General features: G+C 38.2%; 1 protein-coding gene across 3 annotated transcripts in view; it reads left to right on the forward strand.

The window, feature by feature from the left end:
• Positions 1-20,394, forward strand: part of CSMD3 (CUB and Sushi multiple domains 3) — a 1,168,908-nt gene extending 1,148,514 nt beyond the window's left edge. For all 3 annotated transcript variants that reach the window (XM_077808852.1, XM_077808853.1, XM_077808854.1), the window contains 6 exons: positions 112-177; positions 9,029-9,187; positions 14,036-14,148; positions 15,761-15,848; positions 18,626-18,761; positions 20,235-20,394. In XM_077808852.1, coding sequence (XP_077664978.1) covers positions 112-177; positions 9,029-9,187; positions 14,036-14,148; positions 15,761-15,848; positions 18,626-18,761; positions 20,235-20,394 — 722 coding nt within the window. The remainder of the gene's footprint in view (positions 1-111; positions 178-9,028; positions 9,188-14,035; positions 14,149-15,760; positions 15,849-18,625; positions 18,762-20,234) is intronic.
• The last annotated feature ends 5,778 nt before the right edge of the window (positions 20,395-26,172 follow it).

The following is a 26,172-nucleotide window of genomic DNA, read 5'->3' on the forward strand; positions in this document are numbered from 1 at the left end:
GTACTGTGGGCTAAGGAACTAATAGTGATTAAGTGATTTAGGAGCACATATCCCACTGAATGTCTTCAGATGGTTACTTGTTGTCCATCTTTTTGTTGTTCTTTCCAACAGCTGGATCAAAAATATTGGTGAAAGACCCTAGACCAGCTTTGGGAACACCGAGTCCTAAACTAAGTGGTGAGTACCTTGACTTTATTCCAAGGGCCCATTACTGCATTGCCTGGTACCTCATACAGTCACTTACGTCAGTGCAGTGGTTGAAAATGATACCAAATGAATAGCACTGTTTCAGACTCATTTGGTACTGGTGTAAATGATTTCACAGGAAAAGGACTGTGGCTGAATCTAACTCTTGGCAGGTAAATATTGATCCTTAAATTGATTTATACTAAACAAAAAGTTTTTCAGAAACCATACTCCAGTCTCTCAATAGTACACAGACATCGAAGTAGTTGGTAACTGCAGTTATGAAACCAGGTGTTTTCAAAAGTCTGTGGTGATGGCTTGCTACTTAGCTTCTCTAAATATTGAATATAGGTTGGTTGCTCTTAAACCCCCTCCTTGTATTTTACTCATGAATTTTTAGCATGTGGGTTTAGTTCATGGACATTTGGGGTCTATTTTTATCAAAGAGAGGAAGTTCCTATCTGTTTAGCTTATCAAAAAGAAGATAGAGAGGTGACTTTATTGCAGTGTATCTGTACCTTAAGAAGTTGAAAATACCAGGAACTAAAGGGCTCTTTAATGAAGCTGAGAAAGGCATAACAAGAACCAATTACTGGAAACTGAAGCCACATAAATTCAAATTAGAAGTGTCACAATTCTTTAGCAAGGGATGGTGATTTACCATTGAACAATCTATCCCGGGGGAAGTGGTGGATTCCCAATTTTTTGATGTCTTCAAATAAAAGCTGGATGCCTTTCTGCAATATGCTTTAGCCAAATACAAATTCTGGGCTCAATGCAGGGGTAAATTGGTGACATGTAATGTCCTGGAATATACAGGAAGTGAGACTAGGTGATCTAATAGTCCATTCTGGCCTTAAATTCTATGAATCTATGAATCTTAGCCACTGATTTAGGATTAGCTAACTCCAACCTCTGTGCATTTGCGAAGTCTCACTGACTTCAGCAATCAGACTGGTTGGTGTACACTAGCTCATCCACATAATCAGTAATGTAAACGTCAAAGTATTTTTTTTCATTTGTGTCTCTGTATTTGAAATAAATCAATACAAATCTAATACAGAAATTTAAGTAGCCCGAGAACTGTTCATTGCCTACTTTTGTATTTTACCCTATTAAAATGTTTTGTTTTTTAAATTCAAAACAAACAAACAAACAAAACCTATGTACTCTTTCAGTGTAACCAGCCCCTCTGTCCTAATGTCTCATTCTGTACTGAAATACATATTTATATTCTGTTTGCAGACTTTAGCAATGAAAAAGGCAATTATGTTAAAATAAGAAAGTTGTTCTTCTATATCACACATATCCATATGTGCATGTCCATATTTTTTCGGTATTATGTAAGGCTGATAAGTATAGTAAAACCTAAGGACCTTTGTTAGAGATGCGTAGAGTACATGGGGCATAAAGACATTTTAAAGCTTAACAAAGCTCTCCTTTATCTGAAGTTTCTTTTGGAAAAATGTGCTATTATGTCCAGGAAGTAGTTTACTTTACAGGACTCTAATGAAGAGCTGAGCAATTCTTCAGGATTACCTTCACAAAGGAGTTGACAGGGGATAGGAATGAATCAATTGGTGCTGATTTGCTTTGAAGGTGGTGTTTGACAAAAATGAAAAAAACCCTGATATCTGGTGGGAGAGCAATACAGCGGTGCACAGAGAATCCAGGAAGTTTTTGGAAAATGTAGGGGACAATTTCCTGGTGCAAGTGCTGGAGGAACCAACTAGGGGCGGAGCTCTTGTTGACCTGCTGCTCACAAACTGGGAAGAATTAGTAGGGGAAGCAAAAGTGGATGGGAACCTTGGGACGCAGTGACCATGAGATGGTCGAGTTCAGGATCCTGACACAAGGAAGAAAGGAAAGCAGCAGAATACGAACCCTGGACTTCAGAAAAGCAGACTTTGACTCCCTCAGGGAACTGATGGGTAAGATCCCCTGGAAGAATAACATGAGGGGGAAAGGAGTCCAGGAGAACTGGTTGTATTTTAAAGAATCCTTACTGAGGTTACAGGGACAAACCATCCCAATGTGTAGAAAGAGTAATAAATATGGCAGGCGACCAGCTTGGCTTAACAGTGAAATCCTTGCTGATCTTAAATACAAAAAAGAAGCTTACAAGAAGTGGAAGATTGGACAAATGACCAGGGATGAGTATAAAAATATTGCTCGGGCATGCAGGAGTGAAATCAGGAAGGCCAAAACACACCTGGAGTTGCAGCTAGCAAGAGATGTTAAGAGTAACAAGAAGGGTTTCTTCAGGTATGTTGGCAACAAGAAGAAAGCCAAGGAAAGTGTGGGCCCCTTACTGAATGAGGGAGGCAACCCAGTGACAGAGGATGTGGAGAAAGCTAATGTACTCAATGCTTTTTTTGCCTCTGTCTTCACGAACAAGGTCAGCTCCCAGATTGCTGCACTGGGCAGCACAGCATGGGGAGGAGGTGACCAGCCCTCTGTGGGGAAAGAAGTGGTTCTGGACTATTTAGAAAAGCTGGACGTGCACAAGTCCATGGGGCCGGATGCGTTGCATCCGAGAGTGCTAAAGGAGTTGGCGGATGTGATTGCAGAGCCATTGTCCATTATCTTTGAAAACTCATGGCAATCGGGGGAAGTCCCGGACGACTGGAAAAAGGCTAATGTAATGCCCATCTTTAAAAAAGGGAAGAATGAGGATCCTGGGAACTACAGGCCAGTCAGCCTCACCTCAGTCCCTGGAAAAATCATGGAGCAGGTCCTCAAGGAATCAATTCTGAAGCACTTAGAGGAGAGGAAAGTGATCAGGAACAGTCAGCATGGATTCACCAAGGGCAAGTCATGCCTGACTAATCTAATTGCCTTCTATGATGAGATAACTGGCTCTGTGGATGAAGGGAAAGCAGTGGACGTGTTATTTCTTGACTTTAGCAAAGCTTTTGACACTGTCTCCCACAGTATTCTTGCCAGCAAGTTAAAGAAGTATGGGCTCGATGAATGGACTATAAGGTGGATAGAAAACTGGCTAGATTGTCGGGCTCAACGGGTAGTGATCAATGGCTCCATGTCTAGTTGGCAGCCGGTATCAAGTGGAGTGCCCCAAGGGTCGGTCCTCGGGCCGGTTTTGTTCAATATCTTCATTAATGATCTGGAGGATGGTGTGGATTGCACCCTCAGCAACTTTGCAGATGACACTAAACTGGGAGGAGAGGTAGATACGCTGGAGGGTAGGGATAGGTTACAGAGGGACCTAGACAAATTGGAGGATTGGGCCAAAAGAAATCTGATGAGGTTCAACAAGGACAAGTGCAGAGTCCTGCACTTAGGAAGGAAGAATCCAATGTGCCACTACAGACTATGGACCGAATGGCTCGGCAGCAGTTCTGCAGAAAAGGACCTTGGGGTTACAGTGGACGAGAAGCTGGATATGAGTCAACAGTGTGCCCTTGTTGCCAAGAAGGCCAATGGCATTTTGGGATGTATAAGTAGGGGCATTGGCAGCAGATCGAGGGACGTGATCGTTCCCCTCTATTCGACATTGGTGAGGCCTCATCTGGAGTACTGTGTCCAGTTTTGGGCCCCACACTACAAGAATGATGTGGAAAAATTGGAGACAGTCCAGCGGAGGGCAACAAAAATGATTAGGGGACTGGAACACATGACTTATGAGGAGAGGCTGAGGGAACTGGGGATGTTTAGTCTGCAGAAGAGAAGAATGAGGGGGGATTTGATAGCTGCTTTCAACTACCTGAAAGGTGGTTCCAAAGAGGATGGCTGTAGACTATTCTCAGTGGTAGCAGGTGACAGAACAAGGAGTAATGGTCTCAAGTTGCAGTGGGGGAAATTTAGGTTGGATATTAGGAAAAACTTTTTCACTAGGAGGGTGGTGAAACACTGGAATGTGTTACCTAGGGAGGTGGTGGAATCTCTTTCCTTAGAAGTTTTTAAGGTCAGGCTTGACAAAGCCCTGGCTGGGATATTTAGTTGGGGATTGGTCCTGCTTTGAGCAGGGGTTGTACTAGATGACCTCCTGAGGTCCCTTCCAACCCTGATATTCTATGATTCTAAAGCTCCTACTCCCTGCTTACTAAAGATGTCCTGGGGCTGGCTTGGCAGGAATATGTGTGCTAGTGTACCTGGCGTGCAAACAACCTTAACCAGTACTGGCCCAAATTTAACTAACATGGCCTGGGATTGATAATGTAGATACAATCAAACTGTGGTTGATCTGCAATACTTGGGTGGTTGGAGTCAAACATTCCTCACATATTTCCCTTTACTGTAAAATATATAAAATATACTGCAATGTGGACTTTAAACATACCCACATTCATGATTATAATACCTGAAGTTCTCCAAATTATAGTAGTTTGCTCTGTAGGCCCCATCCTACAAACAAGTTGTTATGTGAAAATACTTGTTACTAATATTGGGCCCACTTTGCAAATTAAACCTTGGTGTTTTAATTTTAGAATCCCTGATCCTGGAAGCATTTATTCACTCCAGTGTAACTAGTGTTCTAAGTAAAGGATTTAAGTCTAAATCTGTGTACATGCATAAAGGTCCAATCCAGGAAATCACTCAATTCAAACACCTAAAAAGCACGTATTTGAACACCTGAACCAGTACTCTTAGATGAGGATTTCCCTCTCTCTCTTTAGGAACCAAAATGTAAATGTTAGCTCCATTATTAGAACCTTAACTTTTGTATTTCTTTATTTTTGATTATTTTAGAACCAGATCTTGACTCAGCATCTGCTAGCATGGACCCCTGAGCACATTTAGAGTTGCACGGCTTGCTCACTGGCATAGGAGTCCATACTAGCACATCTCACTGCAGGGTTGGAGCCTTAATTTTTAATCTTGATGTTAATGTAAGATTTAGTATTTAAATATACAGTTTCAAGTCCAACAGCATTATCAGTACTCTTCAGTTTCACATATTTATGTACGTTTGTCATTTATCTGAAGCTCTGGTCTAAGCTTTGACATATCTGAGCATTCCTACAAAGGATGTCAGCCACATGGCAGAAGTCTTGCCATATCTCTCAGGGTCTTTTCATATATTAAAACAAACATTATTTACAGTTTATAATATCTACTTATAGTATTTTGTTTGCATACATAAGTCATTTGGGAAAAAAATCCACCACCATGAATGGATACTTTTAGGAAGAAGGTTGGCAGGAACAGCTGCAATATTGTGTATCACATTCTGCTTCTCCTGATGCTCACAAATTAACCAATAGTTAGGTGACAATTTGTTATGGGGGAAAAGCCCTACTAGAATTACTAGAATGCAATTACTACTTGTACAGGGGCAAAGAAGGGTGACGAAATTCATACACTGCAATGAATCCATTGTGATCTGACTAGATTTGCTGAGTGTTAATGTCCTTATTAAAAATCTCAGGTTATATGGTAGGTAAATGCTTAAGCAATCTTTAAGGCAATGGAATAAGAATTAAATAAGTGTGTTTAATTGTATCTGAATGGTTGGGGGGGTTATATTTAAATTATACAGCTGTATATATTTGATTGGATGATCAAATACGTTGAACTTGTCTTTAATTTTATTTGATTGCTTTGTTTCCAAGGAAAATACAAAGATAAATGAGAATTATAATGCAATGAACGAGCTTCTTAAGGTCTAGAGGATTACAATTTTAAGCATAGCCCTGAGCAATGGGTGGCACATAAATTTCACCATCCTAAGAGTAACCACAGGAGCCTCTGTAATTCAGAGGGGTACCTCTGAAACATAGCACCTTCTCTGCTTCCTCCTTGTTTCTGAGGGCGTGGGGAGAATACTTTGCAGCTGGGCTATGTCAGCTTTAAATGTACTGTCTTTTCTTTCCCAACTCCTATCATCCCTGGCTCAGCTACATGGGTCAGTAAATTATGGAGTGGAGCCATGCTCTGCCCATTGTTTGCCCCTCTCTGTCCACCTGCTCTAGGGAGGGAGTAAGTGGGCATGAGTTGGCCCACTTATTCTCTATAGCCAGATCCAAGATCCAGGTAACTCATCTAGGAGGAAAGAGGTTTTTTTATTCCCTTCTGTGGGCACATAGCTCTGAATTAATACCTCAGTTGTTATCCCAACATCAGGAGAAAGGAATGTAATCACGTATGTATCTATTCTGCTTTTTGCTTTTATCTTTTATTTTCTTTTACATTCCCACTCCCCTGTTTTTTCCTTTGCCCCCCACTCCCATCCCAGGAAATGTCCAACTCAGGATCACAAGATCAGTATACATATTATTTACAACTGCATATAATACTGCTTTTTGTAGTAAGATATATATAAAAAACATTCTCTTTCACAACCCTATACAGTGTTATCACAGTTGCAAACAGTGAATCCACAAGACTTCAGTTGTTCAGCCCTTACACCTTAGTGATTTAAGTAGGACTACTTGCATGACCAAGTGCATATCAATGTGATTAAGAGATGCACAATTAATTCCTTAATGTATTTTTCCCTTTTTATTATGTATGTATATTTATTTTCTGTATTCAAGGTACACTTACCAATTTTTAAAGCATTGTGAATACAATAGAGATGTTACCCCTTTCTCCAAAGTTTCCAGCTTGTTTCCAGTAGAAGTTGTGTGAATCTATTATTCCTTTGGTGCAGTCCTGTTTTTATTTTACAAAGCATGTACACAAAGTCCGGTTTCCCTAAACACAGTAAGACCAAGTGCCAATGGGCAGTTTCCTTGCTCACAATTCAAATCTTGCCTTTCCAGCCAGTCCTGTGCTCCAAGGATCTCTGTCTCTGTTCCAACAAACAACTGATTTTCTGGCTTTCTCATTTCTTTCTGTCTTTGACATCTACACAGACAAACACAGCTGCAATCAGTCAGTTCCTAAGTCCCAGCATTCACAATCAGCATCCAGAGAACCCCCTCTTATTCTCTCTGAGTTAGTTATTGGTCAGACTTTCCCATGAGGCCCAGTGCCTTGGCCAGTGTCTTCACTTGTTTCTCCTATCTTACTCCATAAAGGATCTTAATTGTTTTTTCCATTTTGCATGCCTACCAGCTTTCACAGTGTCTGCGACAGCCTGTATATCAAAAGCATGCTTGCTGGTAGCCATTAACAGCTTTTGGCATAAAAAAAAGAATTAAGTTTCCATTTGATAAATAAGGAAATTACATGTTTGGCTACTGTTAGAGACATCAACATCCATTCTTTGATATTGCTAGAGGATTTAATTCATCTACTAATTCCAGCATATATATGTGGGTGTGTATTCACAGAGGGCAGATCTTTGTAGTCAGTACTGTGAAAAGACCTTTGCATGCAATTCCAATATTTTTGTATTATGTGGCAAGAAAAACTACATGGGGCATATGTGCTGCTGGTTAGTGGTGACTCCAGTATTCAGAATGTTAGCTACAGATTTATGTAGAGTCTTTGGTTTCCCGTAAAATCTATTTATGTTGAATGGCTCTCTGATATTCTGCCAATTTTTTTCCCTACCTTCTGACCATGAGATATGTAATTCAGCTTCCCATTTGTCTTCTGTCTCCAGTATCAGTGGTACTGTACTCAAATGGAACTTCGCTTATTTTTCCTTGTATAGCTTCATATGTGTATTAAATATCCTGAAGTGTGAGACAGTGTTTTCTGCTGGATAGAGCGCTGCACTGGGAATAAAGAGACCCAGGTGCTCTTCCCAGCTCTGCCACTGGCCTTCTTGGTGACCTTGGCAAGTCATTATACCTGTCTGTGCCTCCCTTTTCCCATCTGTAAAGTGTAGATAATGACACTGACCTGCTTTGTAAGGCACTTGGAGATCTACTGATGAAAGGAAGCATTGTATAAGAGTCAGGTATTATTACTTTATCTACATGTTTTTAATATTAGCCTGCATAGTGATCTTAAACTTTGTTTGACCAATCTGGGGCGGAATATTGAATCTGATAAATCTGAGTTGGTGAGTGTCTTAAGCCATCATAAAGTACCCCAGGTTATAATGAATAAAGGATATCTTTACCCTGGTAAGCTTTATGGGAATGTCTGCAGAGCATCAAATGAAGCTGCTAAATCATTTTCTGTGTTTGAGTGTTATCCTGGTATGTAAATATCTTTACTGAAAGTGAGCCATTTTACAGTTGTGTGCCTATGAAAGGCTCATTAGTATTGATATAAATCAGAGAGATCCATTCCCTCTTTCCTCCATGATCTGTTCAGCGGTTTGTGCATAGGGTGTGACTTCTTTTTTGATCTTGATAATCTTACATTGGTTTTCTTTAAGCATTTAGTGATAAGACAAATCTTCTTAAGTAAATTTCCAATTAAGAGTAAGAATTTGGCTCCTATATCCATCTTTGTAATTTCAGTTGACCTGATAAAAAGAGACATTTTTCCCAGGGTAGAGTATCATTTGAATATGTGTCAAATGATTTTTAATATTTAAAGAATGAGATTTGTGGACGCACATTTAATGCTAGCTATATGATCTCTATGTATGCTGGAATGGAAAATCTTGGTACTGAGGGGAATCTGGTCTTTTAGATACAGCCATTAAATTTATACTTTGTGCAGTTAATTTTGTATTACAACATGTGTCCATTATTCAATCAAGTGGAGGTTTACATGTGGATGGGTTCTTATGTATCATCATTACTGTATATCACCCACATGCATGTTTTATTTTATGGGTGATTATGCCAGTTTTAGTGCCTACTGTGTGAGGATTTTGACTAACTATCATAGCCAATTGCTCAAGTGATATATAAGATCAGAAGAAAGAGAGACGAAAATGTTCATATTTTGTCAAGCATTTGGTTGGAGATCTGTGACTTTGTATACTCTAAATATTGCAATCCATACTAATATATATTTCATATCTCTACAGTTCCTGATGATGTATTTGCCCAAAATTATATATGGAAGGGATCTTACAATTATAAAGGCAAGAAACAGCCCATGACTTTAACAGTGACCAGTTTCAATGCATCATCGGGGAGAGTAAATGCTACACTTACTAACAGCAATATGGAACTGCTGCTTTCAGGTACTGCATCAGAAAAGCTCATTTAAATTTATTATTTTCACTTCTGATCGTCATAAGTTTTGCAAATTTTTTGCAAATTTGCACACTTTTTACAATAAAATGCTACCACAAATACCCTAGCAGTCTATGTTATAACAGAATATTGACTTATATTACAATTCTTCTTGAGTGATATCCATTTGACTTTGGGAGTGTGATTGCCAGTGCCCCAAGGTCAGAGGTTTTTCCCTTAATGGTAGCTTTCAGGGTGACGTATGTGCTCTGTGATCTCTCATGCTGCTGTGTGATGATATAAAGGACAGAGCTGACCCCGACCCTACTCCGTTCCTTCTTACCACCCATGATCAGTTGTCACAGTGTGTTGGCTTGCTTTGCAAGTTCTCCCTTTCAGGGTATTCTCATCAATGGTTAGTTAGACCTGTAGAGTAAGTTTTATTTATTTTACTTAGTGTGCTTAGATTGTCAGTTCCCACTTTTTCTGGGTGCCAACTCCCAGTACTGGGATACACCTTGGTCTCCAAAGTCTAAGCCTTGCACCAGCTGCAAGAAGTCTGTGCTGATAAGTGACCCCCATTCCAGGTGCCTTTGTGAGTGTTACATCGGGGACTGTTGTCAAATCTACTAAGATTTCAAGCCCTGGACTAAGGATAGGGAGATGAGACTCCATCACCTGCTAATGGAGGCTGCCTTGTGTCCACCATCTGACCTTTCCTCTGAGTCCTTCCCACTGAGTACTTCTACCTCCATTAGAAATGCACCTCAAAACATTGTGGAGGCTCAGCGCTATTTCTCTTCCCCAGTACCAAGGAAGAAGCACAGACAGCATATGTCGAAGGGGATTAATTTCAAGTGGTTTATTTTTTATTTAAAAATTAATAGCAAAACTGGCCTGGCCCAATATGAAAAGGCCTGATTTAAAAAAAAAAAATAGGCGTACAGTTGCATGTGCAGAAATGGGCACACAATTGCATGCCTAGTTCGTAATTACAGAGACACCTTCTCTCCATGCATTGTCACAAGAAGCTTGAAAAATTCAGCCTCCTCCAGGCCTCAGTTGACCTGCCCTTCCCTCATTTAGATATAAACAAGATTTTGCAAGTCCCCCGTTTCTCTTTTTTTTAATTCATTTTTATCTATCTGGATACTGATATGGCCCCCATCACTATACTATCTGAGCGCCTCACATTATTAATGGATCATACAGAACCCCTTGTGAGGTAAAGTATTATCCCCATTTTACAGATGGGGAACTGAGACACTGAGGATGTTAAATGACTTTCTCAATGTCAGACATGAAGTGTGTGGCTGGACTGGTTTTGAATCTCAGTCTCTTGAGGCCAAGTCTAGCACTCTAGCCTCTAGGCCTTCCTTTTTTCAAGACCCCCCACATTCTAGTTTATCCCATATCCAGTTCCCCACACGTTGCTTTGTTCTACCCATGTTTCTGGTTATCCCCAGCTCCTTCACTTTCTTTTGGTACTATCTTGTTCCCTGATGCCCCAGCTTTTTGTTCTTCCCACAGTGTTTCATCTTCCTTCCCTCTTCTCCTGCACGACATGCTCTCATTCCATCTCATGAAGATTTTCCCCTCATCCTCTCCTGTAACTTTCTTTACTTCCCCAGATCTCCATTTCTCTCTCTCCATTGCCCCTCCATACCACCTGATTTTAGTACATGTCTTCCCCTCACAGACAGAGCTGAAGCATCTTACTAGTTCTCTGCTGGGGCTACCCTAGACACTACCTAAGGAGTTAGAGAAGAACTTAAGGGGCAGGTTTAGCTGGGCAAAAGTGCCACAATTGAATTACTTATTATAGTGGTCCAGTTCAAGCACTGTCTTGTCCCTCAGGGAATCAGTTGCCAGCTGCCAATGGAGCTCATCAGCCTTTGAGCACAGAATGCTTGCCAATCCACCAGCATAAATTAGCAGAGAACAGCAGCGGTTGTCTCTCTGGAGCATTTCCCACCCTCTCCCCCTACACTTTCCCATTCCTTGGTAGAGCCTGTGTGTGCTCCATGTACCATCATTTCCAGAAGAATAGTCCAAGGAATTTATTAAGGAAGATAATTTATTCATACTGTTCAAATCTGTCACTTTAATTTCAGCTTTTAATATATTCCTGATTGCAGTCATTATTTGGCAATGAGAGGAGAGATCTGGCAACATTTGAGCTTGTGCTACCTTCATATTAATTATAATTCTATGCTGATAATATTTTGTGTTAATTATCAAAGTGAAATGCTGACCCAGTGAAAATTAATTAGCAGTAACCCTCTGAATGTGATCTGAAACTCTCTATCAACTTCCAGTAAACTTTATTTAATACTTTGCCAGTTTGCACATATGTGTGCATATGTTACGTGCATAATGCACCCTAAACCTCTCTCTGCTTCTCCTAGTGGGTTTGGGACTGCCAGGCACATCTGGGTTGTCCTTAGGGCCTTTGTGGTCTGTCTCTGTTAAAGGGTGCTAATCAGACAGGCCTGTCATCTCTGCACCTCTCACCTTCCTCCTCCAGGCAGATGTTTTCTCTCCTGCATTCCCTCACACATATAGTGGCAGCTGGCTGCTTTTGGGAAGTCATTGCAGAGTTAAAAGTCCCACCAGGCACATTGCTAACAACTGAAAGCCTTCTTCTCACACCACACAGCACCAGTAGCCGTAGCCCATCACCATTCCAACACATTCCAGTGGAGCATCAGGTGCCCTTCTCAGAAAATACAGCAGACACCTTCCTACTCAGTTTAATCAGCTGAAAATCCCAGTAGCTCTCCTCCCTAGAGAGCCAGCCCCTTCCCCACTAGCCCAGTGCTTTCACACAAACACACACACACACACACATTCTACCCACTTGAGCAGCAAAAGGAAAGTAGTAACTTCACAGAGATTGCTCTCCTTCCCATGCTCCTGCCTGCAGTCTGGTTACCCAGCACAAGGGAATAAAGCCACACAATTGCACATGCCAAGCCACAATGTGGTCCACAACTAAGAATTTCAAGAAGGAAATTAAGGGTTCCAATACCAAAAAAAACAGGGAGATTAGTATCAACAGGGGGTATGGCCTGCTAAGCACACAAGTACCAAAGTCCACAGGAAATCTTATTGCCAACCCTGTATATCTTGAGTCATCCAAATGGAGCTTACGTCACTCTACAAGACTTCCAGCTGGACACACACATCTGATACTGGCAACATGGCTGGCTCAAGAGAGGGGTGATACATAGAAGCCATGGAGCAGAAGTAAACTTTACTTTGAGCAGTATGATTTTAGTTTGTGTTTTCATTTTTAAAATGCTCAAGCTTTCTCAGGAACGTGCTGCCTAGAGTGGCTGCTCCTTTGCGGTGCTTCCCAAACTCCAGGAGAGGCCCAAATATACACTGTTAATTCAGAGGGGCTTGCGTTGGAGAGAAAATCCAGTAGGCATCCCTTCTTTCCATACATACTACTTAGTGCATTTGTGCATTTTTGATGCACCTTTGCACTACAGTTCAGGGGAGAGAAGAGCATGAGTCCTATAGTGATCAGGTTACTTAGACTTAAACTTCTGAACAATAATTTAAATATGGCTTCAGTTCACTGACTACCTTGTCAATGTTTTGCTTTGTTTTCCATACCTAACACTTATTTCCTCCTTTTTAGAACATTTAAAATAGATTTTTAATAATCAGTATCTGAAAGTCATTAATATAGGTGGTTTGAGTGCATATTATATATAACCTGATATAAGATGTATACTCCTATTGTGTCCTCACTATTTTGAATATCTTGGGAACATTTCTCCTTTGGATCATTTTCTGTTTTCTAAAGAAAGCTGAAGAATTCAAAGCAAGAGCCATACACGGCTCTAATGTTCAGAGGTGCTGAGCACCAACATCTCCCATTGGCTTTAGTTGTAGTTGTGGGTGCTCAGCACCTCTGAAAATCGGGCTGTATTAATGTATAAGTTAGAGTCGTTTTAATATTGCTGGTATTTTTCAAACATCCTTGAGTAGCTATTTATTTAACATAGGTTATGAAGAATAACGAAAAAGTCACATGCAGAATGACAAACGGGAACATTATCAGCCAAATATTTAGTTTGACACCAGTATTCAATGTACATAATCATGTTTTGCACTCTATTTCTGTGGTGTCTGTGTTTCATCGTCAGCTTTGTAAAGGTAGATTGGACCAGTGAGTATATTGTTAGATTTTATTTTCATCCAAGCTTTTTACTATGCATAAAATATAATCAGGGTTCTGAACATTTCTTCTACAGCTATGAAAATGATCAATTCTGCCTCCAATGTAAAACAGATCATACCCAAGTCCTTCTATTAGATGAAGTTGCTGTTATGTAGAGCTGACCAAGGAACAACAATTCCATTTCAAAGCAACTGTCAAGGTTTCCGAATTAGTTTTTGTTTAATTTTGGAACAAAAACAAAACCTTTAACATGAATTTGCGGAAACAGAAGTGCAGATGTGTCTCTGTCATTCTGTAACCTGGGATGTAGGAGACAACCCATGTTCAAGGGCCTGCTCTGCCTGATTCAGAGCGTGTTTTTTCATCCTAGATCCCCTCAAATCTGACAGAGCAGGGGAGTCTCCTACATCCCAGGCTGGTACACTAACCACGTAGCTATGGAGTCTCACCCTTCCTTGGACACAAAAACCTGTTTGCAAAAGTTTTGTGAAACAATCTCTGCCAAACATTTCAGGTTCACCAAAACAGCATATTACTCCGAAACAAAATTTGGTTAAAAAACTTCCATAGATTTGCCCTCTTTAAGGTGTCTTAGACAAAAAAATGCAATTATATGCCACCTTAACTAGCACAAAGCACCTATTTTTTTTATATTCTACAGGGGTGTATAAAAGTCAGGAAGCTCGTTTGATGCTCCATATATATCTTATTAAAGCGACATCTCATACTTCTGTGAGCAAGATGAAAGAGGAAAAATGGGCTATGGATGGTTTTGTGAGTATATTTCTGCAAAAGAGAGAGAGTGTTTTGAATACAAAATAAGTCTGTGCATTAGGCCAGAAGAATATAGAAATGTATCAAATGAGAGTTGGTTGGTAATGCTAATTTATTTAATAAAATGAAAAATTATCACTGTACACCTGCAGATGAGGCGGGACTATTTAGGAAAAAATGTGGCTATTACTAAACAGTGATTTTCAACCTCTTCTTTGTGGACATGTCTATTTGAAAAAGTAGTAAACACTGAAAAGGAAGCGCTACTCTTACTTCTGTTTTGATGTTATTTCAGCATGTTGAGAGGTTTTCTCTTTCTTAGAATGTAATATCATACCAAGATGCTTGTATCAAGCCAAGATCAATGTTTCCACTTTAATGTCTACTTCTGTGTAATCTCTCTCTGCAGTGGGCACAATTATGTTGCTTGGTTCATTTCTAGAAGCAAAGTATCACATCTGAGAGTAATAATTCTTGGCAGTGATGTGATGTGGGAGAAGTTGAGGTGCTGATTAGCTAGTGTTTTGGTGACATTTCTAGAAGTATTGACTTCCAAATGGCTGGGATTTTCCAAAGAGCCTAAAGGGCTTGTCTAAACACAGAAGTTGAACTGCTTTAACTATATTGGTATATTAAAGGTACATTCCCACTAATACAGATACAGTTAGACTTGTATAAGAAGACAGTATCTCTTGAATTCTGAAATATATTGTTAAATTGTTCACTTGTACTGAACACTCTTTAACACTACTTGATGCATAAGAACAAAATGACTGAAAAATAAACCATATGTTGTATTTCTGAAGCTAGGAAATTCCCTGGGTTCATACTATAGGTATGCTCAGCTATGGATATCCAATGAGTACTAATTACTGACCAAAAGAGGGTTATTCGCAGTTGAATGTAGGGCATTTTTTATCCCTCCCTATCTACCTTTGAAACAGTGGCTTTCATTATCTTAACTTTTGCATTTATGGTAGCATCTGTCTTTTAGGTGTTGCAGTGCTTTTCCCCCAAAATATCAAAACACTAATACTCTTTAAGAGGCCTTTAGAGATGGCAATTTCAGGAGTTATCTAGAATCAACTTGAAATCTAGTCAATTTAAAAAAAAATAGTATCAGGTATTAATATACCTGGTCCTGAGTCTTCCTGCAAGTTTCAGAGTTTCACAATTACATTTTACTAAGTTTGAAAAGGGATTTCTCTCCCATTTTGCTGTGAAACAATCCACCACAAACAGGAGGAGCGGACCGACTATACACAAAATGCTGTCAAATTTACAAAGTAAGCACACTGAAAGAGAGAACTTTTTTTCTCTAGTCTCTTTCAGTAAGAGTAGCCTTAGCTGTTACAAGTACCAAAGGTAGGTTAAAAAGAATTCCAAAAGCAGTGTGGCTTTTAAGGCTGACAGTGTCCCTTCAGTGCCCCTGCCTGTCCCCCATGGTCAGCCCATCCATATCCCTCCACAACAAGGCTATCTGTGGGGGAACACTGACAGGCAGCTGAGTGGCTTAGGCATTTCACTTCCATCCTGATTATAATCTCCTTGCACATTTTTAACCAAGTTTTCCCAATTTAATTCTGAAATTCTGCATGTTTTCTGCTTGCAGGTTTCTGCTGAACCTGATGGAGCTACATATGTTTTTCAAGGATTTATCCAGGGTAAAGATTATGGACAATTTGGACTTCAAAGATTAGGTACTCAGTTAATTTTAATGTCACACCAGTTCAGTTTTTTTTTTCATACTGAGTTTTATCATGCATGGTTTTTATTAAATGATTGCATGTGAAGGGCTATACTGAAGTTATATTTCAGTATTGGTGTGTGTGTAGAGTATAGTGAGGTTCGTATCGTAAACTCATTTTTAAAGCTGTGTTTAAAAAAAAAGGTGTGTTGTTCACAGGGAAAACTACATTGTGAGGTATAATTATTCTGTTGTGGCAAATTGTTCATTTTGATTGTTTTCTAGTATCTTTCTCTAAGAATGCTTACATTATAGGTATTACATTCTATATAGTGATCATCATATAAAGAGTAAGTACTTCAGAATATGTGTATATGTATGTCAGTGCTGTATATTAATACAACTTTTATAGTGAATACTTGCTAGAACAGTCAACTTATTAAATACTATTGGCCAAATACTGAAGTCCTTGTGCCATTTTTACACAGGCAAAACTTCTATTGAAGTCAATGGGAAGTTTTTTCCCCCAAAGAGGAAATTGGATGGACTTCTTTATTTGTCCTGTAGATTAAATTGTACATCAAACTACTATTTACAAACTACTATTTTCTTTTTCCAGTATAGAATATTGCTAAAAATATCTTACTGCTTTTTGCATGTTTAAGCAAATAAAACAAGAAAAAATATTGGATAACAAAAAACGTTAAACTATAAATGATCTGATCCTGTCTCTTGAAGACTGTAATATTTCTGCTCACACAAAAGCTTGAATATTCTTAAGGTTTCTCAAGCAGTGGGGTTCCATTTAGATCAATCTGACAGATTTACAAGAGGAATTTGTTTCTTCAAGGATTATAACCCCTTTCTAAATAGTCTGGTGCTCTTCAGATATGATAATTTTATCGGGAGGCAAAAACACATTCTTCCAGTTTTTGGAGACAATGTATTTCTCACTCTTATTGTCCAAATAAAAACAAGAACATTCTTTAACATCTCAGTTGTGGTGGAAGGATTTATTAATGTGTGATATGTTAGACAGTCTTGTTTTCTCTTTTCACTGCCCTAAGTCATTCTAAAGAGCAATGCTTGGAAACTGAATTTGGCTCCCATTGCATTTGGTAATTTGGGTACTTTAAATGGAATATTTATAGAATACCTTTATGAAAAGACAATTCCTGGAGGGATAGGCAAATAATTTGATTTTCCTATATCATCATCTTCAAAATATTTGGGGGTAATCAATCAAAGAGTAAAAGCAACAATGTCTTGACAAGATGTTTTTGGCGGTTTCTTATAAAAATTGTAAGTTGTCTCTCTTCTTTTGGTTTTCAGAGGTTTATATTCCCACAATATATTCTTTGTTGGAACCCTTTGAAGAGTTTTTTTTTTAAATTGATTCCATTGAAAAATTGATTCCATTGCCTAAAAGTAATAACAAGATTATTCATTTAGGAATATAACTCATTTCAGGATATGATGAATGAACAGAATCATTATGGGGGCTTGACATTCTTCAAAAATAGCTTTATAGTGACTGATAAGAAATTAGTTTTAAATTATACCTCTTTATTTAATGTAAAAGATTCTTGTAAAAATTTCACCCAAAGAGACGTGAAATGTGTGTACAATTTTTTGAGCCCTCTAGTCTTTCAGAAAAACTTCCTATCCCAAACCAGATTTCCTATCCATTTCACAGCTATTATTCATAAACAATTTTCTTTCAGATGTTGAATTCATTACTTATTCTCTTTCCAGCTAACAATTTCATAAAACATGTCACACTTTCCTGTTATTAATCTATTAGTTGAGATATCTAATCATATTTAGCATCTGTATTTTGCTTAACAACTTCAAAGTGCTGAATAAACCTTAACTGATTAATCTGATTCTTAACATCTCTAGTTTGAAGCCTAGAAATCACTTAATAAACTGAATTAGTAATCTCTTCTTTATTCATGGGAAAGGGGATATGAACATGCCACCATAGGGAGTCTAACAGTTGCCTTTTTTCTACTCTGCGCAGAAGAGCTATGTTCTTACTTTCTATCAGTATTTGCTCTCTACTCTTTGCCTCTCACCTACCACTTTCATTTTTATATATAAATAAATGTGTATAATGAAGTCAACAGGATGAATTTCCATGTTGCCTCTTTAGGTGATTTAGCCTTCCTCCAAATTACTCCTATTCCTTTGGTAAACTCTGCTGTTATCTTTTTTCTTCTATTGTTCTTTGTTTCTATCTGCTCAAGTACCAGATTTTCCACAACCTAACAAATAAATTGTATTTGAATAATGATATTGAAGTTACCTAGTCTCAGCCATGTATGGCTTCATAGGTTAACACCAACACTTTGAATTGCATCTGTAAATTTACAAGAAGCAAGTGCGGGTCCCAGAGCATTGGTGTAGTTTGCTCCTGACATAAAACTTCACTTATTAAGCAGGATGCAGCATTCTGCACTAAGTTTAGTCTCCAAGTAGCCTCAGTGTGTAGCACCATAAAGGGTGCATAACAGCAATCTAAGTTCAAGGTGAGAAATGCCTGAATTATTGTGGGAAGATCTTTCCGTCATAAGGGGAAAAAAATGAGTTTTGCTCACCAGATGCAGACGGGAAATAGTACCCTCCAGGAGCTATTTAGGTAGCATTTGGTACTGTAGGTCCCCACTCAAAACAAAAACGCGATGATTTTAATTTCTCCACAAGTACACACTTTCAATAATATTGTGAGGATTTGGAAATGATAATTGTGAGATGTAATAGAGAAATGTTATGTTTTTGTCTTTTTAGGTCTTAACATGTCTGAAGGTTCGAATTCTTCTAATCAACCACATGGTACAAATAGTAGTTCTGTGGCCATTGCTATCCTTGTGCCTTTCTTTGCCCTTATATTTGCAGGTTTTGGGTTTTACCTTTATAAACAAAGGTAAGTGTAAATTACATATAGAGAATCTTTGTATTGTCATGCATTTGAAGCTATTCAGTGACCTTATACTTTAATACGTTCAAATAAATATGCTCAAATAAATAAATTGGTTAGTCTCTAAGGTGCCACAAGTACTCCTTTTCTTTTAATACCTTAGAAAAGGTAAATTAAGAACTGCCCTGGGAACTCCTTTGCAAAAGATCTGCATAGAAAATACACTCTACCCTCGTTTTAGGTGTGCCAAACTGTTTGATAGGTAAGGTTATTGTAAAGTGCTGTACTTTCACTCCTACCTATTTAAAATGTTGTTATAAATTATTCTCTTTATGAGAGGAGCAAGGGTAGTTTAAATTTTTGGCATCTGGGGAATAATGCCATAAACAGGGTTGGTGTGTACTTATTGCAGACTGCCTATATTTTGTTTTGACATGCACAATATTGTGAATCATATTTCTCATGTAATTTAACTTAACCCCCACACAGTTGATAAGCTTGCAAGTATATGTAATACTCCTATGTCAGTGAGAGGTTTTATTATGGAAAGTGGTAATTAGTAATTCATCTACAATTAACTTACAATAGTACCACATCTGTTCAGAGATTCACTCTTATCCTAGGTTCACTGATAGTGTTGTTTATGTCTCTGAGATTCATTCCTTAATTTTATTTGTAAATCTTGTTTTCTCACAGTGGAAAGAATCTTGCACTATGGTAATGAGGGACAACTGGAGCCACTAAGTGGTGGAACGCCATACCAGCACTTGTCTGCTGGCCTGCTATTGTAACACAGTCCTACAGGACATGAATAAAAATTGTAGTATACACAGGACCTAAACATGCCTTAAAAGCTGGACTTTAAGGCCTTGAACTGCCTGATTTAAGTTGGTTACAGGCACACCGCAACTTTTAATGATGTTAGTTTCCCTGACTCCTTTATACTTGTGATATAGATGAGCCATAAGTTTCTGAATAATTTAAGCTTTCATTTACATTTCTAATCCATCTAGTCATAAAGAAATTCTTCCAGACTGAAAGAGCTTTATATTTTTACCAAGTTTGCAAACAGTCAGAGACAGAAACAATAATCCTAAGAGAATCCTCTCATTCATTTGCATGTGGTGTTATTTCTGAAACAATACTGTCAACTGTGTCAGCTGCACATTTTAGTAGAAATTTCCATTTTTTCTGGGATGGTGGTCCAAGTTTTAGTGTATTTCTACAATTTTTTTCCAGTAGGACTCCTGGCATTATTACATATTTGCTACTTTTAAATTAACATTTCTCATAAACATGTTTTAATATTATTTTAACAAATATGGCAATCCTTTACAGCAAAAGAAAGCTTCCAAAATTTAATATTTAACTGCTACATTTGTAATTGAAATTTGTCCATTCTATTGAGGTTCTTATATTACACCAATCACCAATAAAAAATTGCAGTTGAGAATACACTGTGCTTTTTTTCTTCAACAGGACTGCCCCTAAGACACAGTATACAGGATGCTCTGTTCATGAAAATAACAATGGACAAGCTGCTTTTGAAAACCCTATGTATGACACAAACGCAAAGTCTGTAGAAGGAAAAGCTGTACGATTTGATCCCAACTTGAACACTGTCTGCACAATGGTATAATGTGGTAATGCTTTGTCTTCAGAAGTCCGGAAATTGAAACACAACACAGTGCACATATAGTTCACTGATAAAAAATTAAAGCACACTTTTCAGGACTTACTGGGTCACCTTTTCCTGAGGATGATAAACAAGAGTGTTTTTTTCATAAACTGGAATAGAATTGTCCTTCATGTTCACCATGGAGAGTTTTACAGAAAATCTGCTGCACTCCATGAGTGCTTACTCACAGTTTATTTGCTTTTTTAAAAAAGGAGATTATTCTAAACCATAAAACGTATTTGCATATATTGGAGGAGCATCCACTATCAGTATTTCTGTGCTTTATAAACTATAATAGAGGGACTGGGTTTAAAAAAAGATATAGGGTAGAAAATAAGAGCTATACTTACAGGAGACAATAGGTCACTGACTTCTCTTTAACAGTCATGAGCTACATCATAAATTTGAACTCTGTACCCCCCTTTCAGTCATATATCCCTATTTAGCAAACCTTTACTTTTCTCATACCTGTGAATTTTCTAACATAATGACATAGTGTTTAATATGCTTAAACCTTCACGTAGTGTTTATTAATTTTTCGCCGCACAAGAAAGAATGTGTCAAATTTTCAGTTCTCATTTCATTATTAAATTCCCTGATTCATGTCTTGCTTCCTTTTTCACATTCCCCATTTCTTTCCTCTGTTCCCATTAGCAACACATGCAGCTGGTAACAGGGATAGTTCTGTTTCTATGTATTTCCTTGCTGTGGACCTTTGCCACAAGACATCAGTTTTACAATGAATGATGTGAGGGTGCACCATATGAATTGAGTTTTCTCATGCAGCAATGTTCCTTACTGTTGACGATCACTTGGGAGAGTGACCTTTTTACACTATTTTTACAGACATCAGAAATTTAACCTTTTTGAAGTTTTCAGTTTAGAAAATTACGGTTTACAGTAACACTAGAAATCAAGTTGGTATATTAAGAACATAAAGCTCCACGCTTCAGTCCATACCATTGTTGTCTACACTGTATCATATTATCAGTATTATTTTACTACTTCTGCATTGTGTTAAAATGCTCATGCTGGGAATGATTCAAACCCCACTGAAGTTAATTGAAGGACTCCCATTGACTTCAAATGGGCTTTGGATCTGGCCCACAAGCCTTGCCTAATCAGAATTTGAAAATGCTTTGTTTTGGTATACAAGTTAGTACTGTGAGGAAAGTAACCCCTAAAAATAATTGTTCAAAACTGAATATATTGCAGCAATTCAATAGAAAGACATGTTTTTTTAAACATAAAACTATGGTTTTATTAGGAATAATCCACCAGATGATTTAAATACCACCACCCTAAAAAGGCAGGTTTCAAAAATTGCAGAACCATTTCATTCTCAAACAATGGAACGTGATCTTTAGTTTTACAGTTATTGCATAACAGAATTATCCAGTGGTAACCCCAGTAATTTATTTGTTGTAGGTCATTGTCTTCCTTTTATAGCATGAAATAATTTTAGACTCATAAATGCTGTATGTTAGCCAGTGTGAATTACTGTCCCTTTCAGGCATTAATAATTCTGTGAAAAATCTGAACTTTTTATTACCGTAATAGAGAGTGCCTACCAAAAATCATTGTACCCAGGATTGCTGCTTGGATTTCTATAATGTTTGATGAATTTCTTATAAACCATTTTACAACACTTTGTTTTGAAAAGTCATACAATTCTGTCAAAAACTGTATTCTACTGAAAGGATGCTGTTTTCTATTTTCTACCATCAGTTGTTATTTATTCTTGTTTATTCAAATGACTGCAATAACTATGATTCATTCATTAATGTTAAAGTTAGTACATTTGAGATCTCGTTTAAAAATGTTTCTTCTGCAACTGGCTACTCCTCTTATATTAATGCATACACTTTTGTAAAGAAGTATATTTTTATGAAAAAAAAAAGGATTTGTAAAAGTATGATGTAAATTTTCAGTGCAATGTAAACAAAATAAAACTGGATAATTTCTTTTTTTAATAATGTGTGCTCTTTACAAATTGAGATTTAAAGTCCATGCCAGTTGCAGAGTCTAGAAAATAACCAAATCGGTCAAACAAATTCAGCATTTTTGTGGGGTCTCCAAATACATCATATTTTCTCAATCTTCTCATGTGCTTTCAAATACATTGGAAAGTTTTAGATTACTTTCACAAATAGAAAATAACAGAACATGCAACCTTCTTTTTATTCACTAAAATTATTTTTTTTTCATTTCAGTCCAAGGAACAGATCATAAAAATACTTGTCATTTTGTTCTGTAAAACATATAGAAAAGTGTACTTTTACCATCTCTATTTTTCTTAACAAAAACAAAGATTATTAAACTTAGTGCTGATGAAAACTGTTGGATAAATTAACCTGGATATTGAAATCTGTTACTTTTCTCCAGAACAGTCACCAGACTTGCATAGCACAGGCCATGGTAATGCATACTGTACTTCCTCACATTTAAAATGTGAATAGAGTTGTTTTGGTGGGAAAATGGGGGCTTGTTCATCTTTTAATTAAATTGAACTAGGAGGGTTATTTGGGGGAGAGACTGGGGAAAAATATAAATATTTTGCTGTAGAATGAAATCTTCCCCTTAAGGACACTTTCCATTCTAAAGTATGGAACACAGATAAATCTTAATCTGAAATGGTGTTCATGAAATGCGAAGAATATCCATCTACTATACCTTTTGGAGAATCAGGCCATATAAATAAACTTAAAGGGCCTGCTCCTCACCCACACTGAAATCAAAAAGGATTTTGTCACTGAATGTACTAGAAGCAGGAGCAAAAAGCGACCCTAAAAATGGCATTGTGAGGTTCACTCTTTAATATCTCTAAAGTAAATTGGCTCATCTTGAAAGGAAAAATGTTATTACCTGACAGGAAACCCTTCAGACTCAACCTGGAATTTGAAGTCAAGCTCTTCCTTTTCTGACATGTGCATCATCAGTAATAAAATAAAGACATTCTGAAATTGGAACTTTCTTAAAAATGTTGTTAATGATGCAGGAATCAAACTAGAATCCAGCTTGCAGTTTCCAAATGCTTTACTGACTCCATTGTAGCTCTGGGTGAAATATCCATAATGGATATAGTGCTTTCTGTTGTAACTTGCCTATTTTCCAGTTTGTAGTAAGTTCGTGGAATGTACCTAACATTTCCTTTTTGTTTAATGAAATATTGTTTGAAATGATTTTGGTACTAGGGTATCTGAAATGTGTGATAATTTTCATAATAGTTTTTGGAATTTTCAGTTGGGTTGGTTGCTTGTGATTGGTTAAACAGATCACATTCTACTCGCCATGCTTTCCTTTGAACCGTAGGGGATGAGGAACTCAAGTGGCAGGACCAGTAGTAGAGCCTAAAGGGAAGCCTGTTAGGGGAGATGCTCAGGTCAATTCCCTCCACCCTTGCAGGGCACCCAGGCAACTTCTTTGCATTGCCAGGTGCAAGACATAGCCCCATCACACTGCTGTAAAGTCTTCTACAGAACAAATGCATGTCCTGTGGATTTAAGGCCCATTTGCATTCCTCCAAGTCCCAGTCACACTGAGAGAGGGTAGCCAAAAGGTGACAGAAGCTTATGCCTCTATTGGCTCCCATTCAGTGGAAAGTGCTACCTGATGCTTCTTTGGCTTGCAGCTGCTGTTGCCTTAGCTCAGCCCTCGACCATGAGTGGACTTCAGGGTGGAGGATCCTACATCACATGTCAATCCCAAAGTGGGTCTTGCAAACTGACTCACAAAATGAATTGGCCAAAAATGTAATGAAATATTTGCCCATCCCTGGACTGCAATGTAAGGGTAGGGGAATGGAAGTAACATTTTAGATTCATGTCTGCAACTAGATTGGCACAGGTAGAACCCTATGCCAGCCTGGATTCAGTTGCTGAACCCAGGTATTATCTTGTTAATACAGCAAGCAGAGAAGTCTAGGAATTATACCCAAGGCACAGATCTGTTGAGCAGATAATGCCATTTTTTTAGTCACTTTCTGCCCATGAAAGCTGTTCAACAACTATGAAAAGAACACAAATGGCAGTGGGTATTGTACTTTACTATGTGATGGACCATATAGTAGCAGAAGAAACTGTGTCAAAGTTACTTCCCTAGATTAGTAAATATGCACAGTCTTCATTAGATCAATCACCAGAAACATTTCCCACCTGTGTCAAGAGAGTTCATGCTATAGCTACGGCTTCAAAAAGTAACATCAAGCAAAAATAAACTCAGCAAACAAGTAGCTGTGTAGCCATCTTGTGTATACATTTACAGCATTGTTACTAGTTTTCCATTATTTTGAGCTTTGAAATTGTGTTGGGAACCTTTGAAAAACAGACACCATACCTGGTCTGAAGTGTATGCAACTAGACGTTGACATGATACAATATGACACAAACAAAATGAGAGGAAGGGAGAGGATGGTCCAAGATGATATAAGACAGTTAATAAAGTATATGTCTTGATGGTTAAGAGCTAACCAATTTCAATTATATTTTTTTTTCTTTTGCACCTTTTCCAGTCCCTCTCTAAATGAATTAATATTTAAGAGGCAGACCCAACAGAGGTGATCAAAGTCTAGTAACTAGAGCATAGATTATGGTTCAATACCTCCTGGTTTCTATATCCATGCTATAGAGTTGTTCTGTAAACCCAGCTGGCATTGTTTAAACAAATGATGATGTATGCCTTCTGGCTTTTTCTGCTAAGCTCTATTTTATCATTAGCTCATTCTCTCAACGAAGCCCACACCTGTTTGTCTGTTTTGTCCATCTACTCTACTGCCTCTTGTTTGTCATATACATTGTGAGCTTTCTTGGACAGAGACTATGTTCTCTTCATATGTCTGTGCAGTGCTTAGCACAATAGGGACCAGATTCTTGTTATCATAATACAGCTAATAAATAGTAATACATTGGACGAGGCACTTAGGGGTTGATTGTCTGAGGTCCTGACTGCTGAGCAGTTGGAGTAGTGTGTGCTCAGTACCTCTAACAAATAAGACCTTACTCTCTATCAAGGTCTCCACATCTGTCCAAAAATACCTTACAGGGTGTTGTGAAATTTAATTACATAGCATTGGCAAAGTCTTTTAAGATCACTGGATGAAAGGCTACATATAAGGGTAAATTATTAATCTTATGTTTATTTAGTCTTTCACCTACCAAATGTGTAAATGAATGGGCATTGCAAAAGTATCTGAGCGTCCTGGGTTAATGTTCAAGTCTTGTGATTCCACAGAGCCCTCTTGCACGGTGAATCAACACGAACAGTAACAAGAGTTTAATAAATGAACCACTGAGACAGAGGAGAGACAGGAAATAACAACTAGAATGCCCAAAATATGCTCTGTTCTCTTCCCAGCCAGTATCCTTATGGCCTAGGCAATATGACCTCATTCACACAGTAGCTCCAAGTAACAATGGAAGATTGAAAAAAAATGTAACAATCATATTGTGTCTGCAGTACTGGCTAGCTAGGAAGTAGCACAGCCACATTGGAAGATTCTGCAGGTCCACACACAGCAAAGAGATGAGCTTCAGATCAAACAAATGAATCCACTGAAGCACAGCCCCATGTGGACAGGGCCCAGCAAGTCATGGTGGGTATTGTAGATCTGCAATGTGCCTCCCCCCTCATTATATAGGAGCCTGTCACCTGCAAGTGCTGCAGAGTGCCTGAGTGGACAGCCCTTTTAATGTGCATCCAGAATTTGGCTCTGTGCCAGGAAAGGCCTGCTTTGGTGATTGA

This window comes from Eretmochelys imbricata, chromosome 2 (assembly GCF_965152235.1).
Source record: "Eretmochelys imbricata isolate rEreImb1 chromosome 2, rEreImb1.hap1, whole genome shotgun sequence".
In the NCBI taxonomy this organism is placed as follows: domain Eukaryota; kingdom Metazoa; phylum Chordata; order Testudines; family Cheloniidae; genus Eretmochelys; species Eretmochelys imbricata.